The sequence below is a fragment of the Sinocyclocheilus anshuiensis genome, unplaced genomic scaffold, assembly GCF_001515605.1.
Source record: "Sinocyclocheilus anshuiensis isolate Anshui unplaced genomic scaffold, SAMN03320099.WGS_v1.1 scaffold701, whole genome shotgun sequence".
Taxonomy (NCBI): domain Eukaryota; kingdom Metazoa; phylum Chordata; class Actinopteri; order Cypriniformes; family Cyprinidae; genus Sinocyclocheilus; species Sinocyclocheilus anshuiensis.
Genome location: NW_015539895.1, coordinates 673118 through 682320, shown reverse-complemented (window position 1 = coordinate 682320; position 9203 = coordinate 673118). Strand labels below are relative to the sequence as shown.

The window sequence follows — 9203 nt, the reverse complement described above, 5'->3', positions numbered from 1 at the left end:
TATTCTATCGCCCTACACCAACTGCATTTTTACATCCTCAAAAAAATTAAATAAATAAATAAATAAATAAAATATATAGTTTATTCCTGAGATGGCAGCAGCCATTACTCCGTATAGACTCTATAGAGTATAGAGTATAGACTCTGTAAAGATATGTTGAATCTTATTGTAAGATTATAAGATTATGTTCTCAAGAGACACCAGATTTAAATCTTCACAGGAGGTCACAATGACACTAACATTACTGTATCAACATTCAACGTGATTTCTGATATAATGATTTAGTGCTCAATAAACATTTCTTATTATTATAAATGTTGAAAACAGTCGCGCTGCTTAATATTTTTATGTAAACAATGATACTTTTTTTCAGGATTCTTTGATAAATATAAAGTTTAAAAGAACATAATGTGTTTGAAATTATAACATTATGAATGTCTTTACTGTTGCTTTTGATCAATGTATTGCATTATTGCTGCATAAAAGTATGAATTTCTTTAAAAAAAATCTTGGTAGTGTATATATTGCAGATATTTAAAAAGAGTTTAGTTACATGATGACATGTGCAGATAACCATAGGTCACACTCTTCCAGTGCACATCCATAGGAAATGGGCAGACCAAGACAGCATAAGTCTAAATATTACAGGCCCGAGAAACCAGACATCTCACTCTAATTATTTTTCAGTACATCATCAGCAGAAAGTTTGCAACCTTTTCATTAAATGTGGAACAGAAAATGTTTGGTGATAGCAGGTGGAATGCTGCCGGACGAGCTAAACCGCAGTCAAAGGAGTGTCACACAAAGAGATGCAGCTGAGAAGCCGAGCCCACTCTCATGATATCAGCAGCATGCACTCTTCCACTCCCTGCCACACCTGGACAGCACATGAAGTCAAAACCTCCCCAACAGCTCATGTACCCCTCACTCATTCATCTTACCTAGTTCTTTGCCATTAGCCCTTGTGGGGAAGTTTATCACTTACAAAATCTGTGTGTAAGTACGTTTATTTGCTGATGTGATGATGGCATGCAACCTGTTACAAAGATTCGACCTCAGATTAGACCGACATCTTAAACTTTAAAAAAGGTGGAGTCTGAAAAATGTGAAACATCCTTGCTAACTAACAATATCTACTTAGTTTCAAGAAAGGATTTTTCACATTTTTCAGACCACCGTAACGTGATGTTTAACATGATCTGTTTGTGGTCTGAGGCCCTTTTAACACCTCTCATAATTCACAATGAAGACATATGTTGATGATTTTCACATGTTTTATAATCACGCGACAAAAATTCACCTTGACAGTGATCACACATCTTCTATTAAAAATATGGGCAACAATAAGCTTCAAATTGTTAACATTAATTAATGCAATGAACAAACTAGCATTTAATAATCTATGGTCATTTATAAATATACCATTGGTCATTGTTAATTTGTGCTTGTTTATAATACAACTAATGCTAATTCATACAACTTGTATTAGTATATGTATAAGAAAACATCACCTAGATTAATAGACTCTGTAAAGATATGTTGAATCTTATTGTAAGATTATAAGATTATGTTCTCAAGAGACACCAGATTTAAATCTTCACAGGAGGTCACAATGACACTAACATTACTGTATCAACATTCAAATATACTAGGGGAATATGTACTATGTGATACAACAGAATTAAAATCAAAAGTTTCATTAACAGCTGTCAAATGGCTTTTACACATCTAATATCCATCCATCCTTCATTCTTTCCATCCATTCACCCACAAAACTGCCTGTATAGGATAAGGGGGATGTTGGAGCCCATCCTAGCACCTCAGGCAGTAGGAACATACTATAAGAAAATACTTGGTTAATTTAGAATTTTGAAGTTTTGAAGCTGTTATTAATTGAATACATAAGTCAAGGCTCTGGAATGCCAAAGACAGTAAAATCAATCTCAACAAAACACTAGAGTAAATGAGTCACACAACTTCAGTTTAGTTCTGTTTAGGCTACCATATTTTCTGGCCAACTTCACATTATAGCAGAAAAGTCTTTAAGGTGGAAATGCCAGGTGTGAAAAACAAACAAACAAAAAAAAAACCACCTGCTACCACAATACACTGATTTGCTGATTTTTCAGTCATTTTCAGTCGAGCAGTAGTATGTTTATATTCACATAAGCCGCCATTGACTGCTATCAGCAAAACTGGTTAGTCAGAGACGTTTTCAGTGACAAATGTGGAAAGAATATAGCCTTCTTCCTGTTTCTGTCATAACAGCATTCATAAAAGGTGACAGAATATGTTAATGTATTAGTAGGTGGGGTGGAGTAGTCGAGAGACTATGAAAAGCTTGTAAAAGCCATAGAAACTGGTTTCAGTCTAACCATCAGCGACAGCCTCAACAAGACAGGTAAGAAAGCTCGCTGTGCACTGAACTTTGCTAACTAGACTTTCTGGAGTTTTGGAGCACTTTTGGATTTAGGTTTAAGATTAGGAAGTAAAAATTAGCTAAAAACTATTAAACAGTTTGGCACTGCTGTTTATATTACTTTTATGGTTTTTATCTTGAATTGTTTGTTGAATGTAATTAGAACTCTGAATGGCAAATGTTCAGCGACTGCTGATTAAGGTTATTTATTATGATTTAAAGGTTGATTTGTTTCAAATCAGAAGACCATATAAGTTTAAAAAAGTAATGTTCATACATGTTATGCATTGTTCTGTAACTGTACAACTGTACATTGTACAACAACGGTATTGTTGTAATATATAATAAGAAAGCAATTTATCAAAGGGTAAATCAAATATCATTTACATTTATTCATCCAAAGCGACTTAGAAATGATGATTACAATAAGTGAGTCATCTTAAGGAGGCAATAAGACGAGAAGTGCTAACAATACAGTTTCAAAAATATATTCTGGAATAGTACAAGACAGAACAGAGAGGGATTTAAGAAATAGCTGAAGCATAGAAGAAGAGTTAAAAAAGTACAAATGTTAATAAAGGTAAATTAAAGATTTTGAGGCCTTGTTATGATTTGACTGTTAAGCTTTGTTATGGCTGAACAGCAGGAGCTAAAATGCGTCATTTAATAAAAAAGACAGCGCAGTGAATGCTTTGATCAAAGCTGACCAATGAATGGTGCTTTTTGACTTTGTGTGCTTTTGCTTTAATAAAACAGCTGACGTATTTAGGCTGTTTTACGTTTCCAGGTCACCTCCTACTGATACACACCTAAACATAATCAAAATAACTTTATAATAATTTATATCCGCACTGACATATAAATTTGGTGGAAATGTTTTGTGCTCTGGTGTTGATCTGATATATTTGGTTAGAGAGGTAAACCAGTGTAATCCAAAAATCTTTTCTAGAAGTGAAAACAAGATCTCATTTAAGAGAAAATCTAAGAGATCTGATGAATGATAACAAACGACAAACTCAGGCTGTTTTATGTCCAAATTATCCCTAATTCCTAACACAGTTGCTGGAGCTTGTGTGTGTGTGTGTGTGTGGTTTGGTCTATACTACACACAAAATCATATTGTTGAGAAATTGTCAGTTTAGCCAGCTCCTATTTTCCATGAGAAGCATGCGGCAGAACAACATTCCACTTCTGTCTTTGGGTGGATGTCTATATCAATCAGGGCTTGTAACACTGTCACCTTTTTGTTAACTAAGGCGTTTACCCTACCATATAATCATGGAAATAAATGCCACATGACTTATAATATGTTTGAGTTTTACTCACTTTGGCAAAACAAGTCTGAGCACCAGGAAGTTGGCAGCTACACATATATTGATGATTATTGAGCTGGAAGAAGAGAACATGAGCGTTCAGGTTATTTCCTTGAGAAAGTGAGAGTTGACATGGCATTGCCCTTTGAAGGTGTTCTGCCCATTTCAGCATCTTTACTGAGAATTATCTCATGTTTTTACTTACCAGTAACAGATAATTAAAGTTACCAATGCATAATCACATTTGTAAACAGTATGATGCACAGACGTCATTTTAGCACGTTTTAGCATATGAAAAAATATATCGTAAAACATCACATCACATATTAAGACTTTTATTTTGTCCCAGCAGTTTACACCCAGCCAAAGACAGAATGAGTGCTAACAGAACTGGGGAACCACCTCCATATGTCATTCCAGGTAAGCCAATTATCATTGTTCATTTTGAATGACTCATAATAATGGAAAAACAATCAAGCCAGTGTGTGTGACGCAAATGTGGAATTCTGAAATGGATATATTTCAGAAATATAAATGTTCTCTCTGTATCTTTTTGCTTGGCATCAACAGTAGAGGGTGCCAAGGGCTCCAACGTCAAGGTCTACCATGTGCACACTCCATTCACCCCACCAAGCTCCACTATTGAAGATTCTCGAAACCAGATGGAATCAGCCAGACCTGGTGAGCCTGCTGTTACCCGTCATTTATCGTTGGAAAACCACGCGGAAAGAATTACCCATGTTTTGCTTGATAATGTCAGGATTTGACTGTAGGCTACACTAACTATAGGCCTATCGGATGATTGCTAGGTCATTATATTGCTTTTATGCAACATTTAAATCAAACTAAAATGTGCATGGTTTATGGAAGCCTGTTTCTGTCATGAAATAAAATAATACTAATATAAATAATAAAAACCATATATTTATATAAAATCTGACTTTCGTTCTTAGAATTGCAAGTTTATAACACAATTCAGACTTTATTTCCCACACTGATAAAAATTATTTTGTGGTGAAGTAAATACTACATAAAAACAAATGTAATTTCTACATGAAATCAATAATTTAAAATATTAAGTAAATTCTATATTACCACTCAATTTAAGCTTGTAGAAATTAAAGTTTGAAATTATAAGCATATTTTACTTGGAATTGTTTGTTATGTTTACAAGGATTCTTTAAGTAAATATCAAAGTTATGACCCCGTATTTCCCATCACGCACTGGGGCATGAATAATAGATTTGCATCTCGCAATTTTGACTTTTCCCCCCCTCAGAATTCTTGGTTTAAATCGCTTTAAAGGGGCGCCTAATCTTGCGAAAGGAATTGGATCTGTCTGACACAACTGACAATTCTGAGAAAAAAAGTAAGATTTGCGAGATGTCAACTTGGAATTGTGAGAAATTAAGTCAGAATTACGAGATAAAAAGTCGTATTTACCTTCACATTTTTCATTCTGTGGTGGAACAAACAAATGTACAAATTAGGCTACTTGTGAAACTTTTGTGACAATCAAGGCTTCCTGTTTACAACGACCCTCTAGTGTTGTACTAAATATAAGATAGATAACACATTATTGGATGAAAACTTGTATAATGGTAAACAAAAATCAGAGATTAAAAAAATAAAACACTTACTAAAACACGTTCTTCTCCTGTAGTTCAGTCAACGGAAGCCAAAAACAAATTCGTCAGCTACGAATCATATGAGCTGGGTCGCAATCCAGGAATGGCCACCTGCACAACCTGCCAACAGCAGGTCTTAACCAATGTCACCTACAAAGTGGGAGTTTACGCCTGGTTGATGTGCTTACTCTTCATCCTGTGCGGGTGAGAGTCCATTTGAATTTGCAGCTAAAAATATTAAATCTTGTGCGCATGATCAAAGCCAATCTGTCTTCCTCTTTTCCAGGTTTGTTTTGTGCTGCTGTCTGATTCCGTTCTTCATGAAGTTTTTCAAAGACGTCTATCACACATGCCCGAAATGCAATAAGATCCTGCACATTGAAAGGAAGCGATGCTGCTAACCTTTATCCTAACCCTTCCCCAATTTTAACACCACTCATGGATTTGTATGGCACCTTAAACTACATGAAGGACTGGAGGACACTTTCGGGTCAACACAGATGTCATCTAGTACAAACTTGCTTGTATAAACGAATGCTTTGCAATCTTTGTAACTCAGAACCTTTTGATGTTCATCTGGCTTAGTCTTTATTATTACATTATTACACTCTCAGATGAATATGAATATACTCATTCTGATTGTATATCTATAAAGGACTCAGGGTTAAAGCTTCAGAGGGTTGAGGAGTTTGTGGAACCAAAAATGTGATTTTTACATCACAACGTAAATATCAGTAATTTTGGCATCAACTGGGTTCATGAAGAACCTTTAACATCCAGGGAAACTTTCCAGTTGGACAAAAGGTTCTTTATAGTGGAAAAATGTTCTTTAGATTATTAAAATGAGAAAATGAAAGTGTTAAAACGAAAGTTTTTTTGGGGAACCAAAATTGGTTCTTCCACGGCATCACCGTACACCTATTTGGAAATGTTATTTTTTAAAAACAGTGTAGAAAAGCCACGACACACGAGGTGTCTTCATTTGAAAGTATGATTTCTAGAACTTAAAAAGTCATGTAAATATTTGAAATAAAATAAAAAATAGTCATTTATGTAGTTATGTCAAGATCTAATATATTTTATTGGGTACAACCCTGCATCTAAAAAAAAAAAAAAAAAAAATTTTTTTTTAAAATCCTCATCTAGTATATACTACAAAAAAACTGGGAAAAAGTCATGGGGTCATTGAATATTGCTGTGGGCACTGGGAGGCTTTGGAGTCAAAAAGGTTGAGAACACTTAATTTAGAACCAACAAGATCTCTTAATTAAAATAATGGAAATCATACTTTCAAAACTCATTTTTTGAATTACCATACTGCCAAAGCTGACTAGCATTCTTTTTTACTTCTGTAAGTAGTCTGAATTTTTAGAATGTCAAATATGTCATATGTGCATCTAAATGGAACTGTCATAACAATAAAACTGAAACGTGTCTGTGCAATATCGTAATGAGAACTCTGCATGTTGTTTATACACACTGAAATCTTCATATTACATGACAAGCACAGCATTACAATCTGAACAGTGTCTAGTCACAATTCTTCAAGGGCCATGGTGGTAGCTTTTATAGAAAATTTTATTCAACATACATTTTCCAGCAAAAAGGCAATATACAGGAAGAGTTGTCGTACACTGCTGCTACACAGAAGAATTAGACTGAAGAGAAAAAGAAATCAAAAAAGATAGTTGTGATCTGCAGGTCTTCTTTGTACTGCACTTAAACGAGACAAACTGTTGCAATTAGTTAAGGGAAAAAAATAATGACCAAATGAAACTGCCAGGATCCAAAATAAAACTACACAATGAATATGAACATCTGAATTGATCTGTACCCAACAAATCGGTGTTTTTAATTTTACATGTTCATTCTTTAAATATACAATGCCATGGTGGTAGCTTTTATAGAAAATTTTATTCAACATACATTTTCCAGCAAAAAGGCAATATACAGGAAGAGTTGTCGTACACTGCTGCTACACAGAAGAATTAGACTGAAGAGAAAAAGAAATCAAAAAAGATAGTTGTGATCTGCAGGTCTTCTTTGTACTGCACTTAAACGAGACAAACTGTTGCAATTAGTTAAGGGAAAAAAATAATGACCAAATGAAACTGCCAGGATCCAAAATAAAACTACACAATGAATATGAACATCTGAATTGATCTGTACCCAACAAATCGGTGTTTTTAATTTTACATGTTCATTCTTTAAATATACAATTTTAATTGTTTTTACAAAGCCAACTATGCACTAGGGAGCATTCCTTCTGTGCTTAAAGAAAAAAACAAACAATGGTATTGGTTCATTAATGCTGGTTTCTCTAAGTCCCAAACCAGTCTTCTATACGTCTGTAGCCTCGTGCCAACAAACAGTACAATGAATCTGGAGCCATCAGCAAAGCGACCCCTCCCTTAACATCAGAATAATCCCACAGCCAGTGACAGGAGCTAACAAACAGGGAAAACAAAACTTTATGGGGAGAGAAAAAAAAGGGATAAAAAACCAAAGGGATATGCAAATCAAACTCCAACCAAAGATTACATTTAACAGCGCTGAGAAATGTAAAACCTTGGATATTAAGTGCCAACGTGCAAGATGAAGAACAGACAATTTATTTCATTTTTATTTATTTTAAAACGGATGCTGTGGCTCTTTACTTTATTATACAGGATTTCCAGAGAAGACAAACTGAATTTCTCCAACTAAACTAAGTGAGAAAGAAGAATGGTGTAAACATGAAAATTGACTAGTTGCACTAAGGGACCAGAAAATAGACAACCATGTCAGGGCAACTAGCAAAAGCCTCAGCCATTTGCGGTGAACTTTTTTGTTGAAGGATGGAGGAATCCTTTCAATCTTCTGCAAATGACAAAACTCTTCTTTCCATCGCCTCCACCTCACAATGCAGCAGCTTTCTTGCCGTAACAAATTTTTTTTTTTTTTTTTAAAACAAACTTAAAAAGAAAAAAAAAAAAAAAAAAAAAAAAAAAAAAAAAACAACAACAACAAAAAAAATATCTAAATCAAAACAAAAGTCTAGGACATACTGTTCCCCTTTCTTGTTAAAATCCAATTCATTCTTCCAGACAAATAGGCAGTAAATAGTTAGAGAAGCCAAATCGAACAGCCTCAAAAAGGAAAACAGGAGCATCAGCAGTCACTCCATTCGCTGAAGACTTCATACATGGTGCCTGTGTACCCAGACAGCAGGTGTTAAAAGTGGTGCACACAACAGGTTTGGTTAAAGTCTTTAGTATGGTCGGTTAGAGCGGGGGCTTGTCAGTTGTGAATCTTGATCGCTTTTTCCAGATACGTGTAGCGACCTCTCTTTGGAGCTTTGTTGAAATGGTCGAGCCCTAACCAAGGCCTCGGGTGCGACATGTTCCCTGAGAAAGGACAGAACATAGTAAAGTTGGCACAAACATAAATGCAGTGTCTACTGATTGAGATGTCATAGGTCAAAGGAGTGTAACATACCTGGCTGTGGCTCAAAGTCTTTCAGATTCACCTCGTAGTCTTCCTCATTGATATACTGATGCCGGCCCATCATCACTATTGCAAACTTGAACTAAAAGAAAATGAAACTGGTTTAATCTTGTTTTCATGTCAACTGTCAAATGTATTGTTATTTTAGGAATGGTAATCTGGGCGGAACTAAATTTAGGTCTTAATCTGGACTACGGTTCTGCTAATTGGAGAACAATGTTAATTTAAAATATAGTCTGAATTTAAAAAGACAAAAAAATAATAATAATAATAATAATAATAAAGTACACACATTGACTGCTCCAACTCTTGACTAATGATTTTACACACACACACACACACACACACACACACACA

The 9203-nt window shown here is 34.8% G+C and overlaps 2 protein-coding genes across 6 annotated transcripts in view; one reads left to right on the top strand and one right to left on the bottom strand.

Moving 5' to 3' along the window:
- The first annotated feature begins 2319 nt into the window (after positions 1–2319).
- Positions 2320–6183, top strand: LOC107685921 (lipopolysaccharide-induced tumor necrosis factor-alpha factor homolog). 2 transcript variants are annotated; one of them, XM_016482672.1, is made up of 5 exons: positions 2320–2401; positions 4085–4152; positions 4303–4413; positions 5396–5564; positions 5647–6183. In XM_016482672.1, the coding sequence occupies exons 2-5, from the start codon at positions 4107–4109 to the stop codon at positions 5759–5761; spliced, it is 441 nt and encodes a 146-aa protein (XP_016338158.1). In that variant the 5' UTR covers positions 2320–2401; positions 4085–4106; the 3' UTR covers positions 5762–6183. The 2 variants fall into 2 exon arrangements, with proteins under 2 accessions (XP_016338158.1, XP_016338159.1); XM_016482673.1 differs by having other exon boundaries at positions 4082–4152.
- Positions 6184–6444: 261 nt separating this feature from the next.
- Positions 6445–9203, bottom strand: part of usp7 (ubiquitin specific peptidase 7 (herpes virus-associated)) — a 31545-nt gene continuing 28786 nt past the window's right edge. For all 4 annotated transcript variants that reach the window (XM_016482668.1, XM_016482669.1, XM_016482671.1 and 1 more), the window contains 2 exons: positions 8838–8928; positions 6445–8746 (listed from right to left, as the gene is read on the bottom strand). In XM_016482668.1, the coding sequence (XP_016338154.1) occupies positions 8640–8746; positions 8838–8928 (198 nt within the window). In that variant the 3' untranslated portion in view covers positions 6445–8639. The remainder of the gene's footprint in view (positions 8747–8837; positions 8929–9203) is intronic.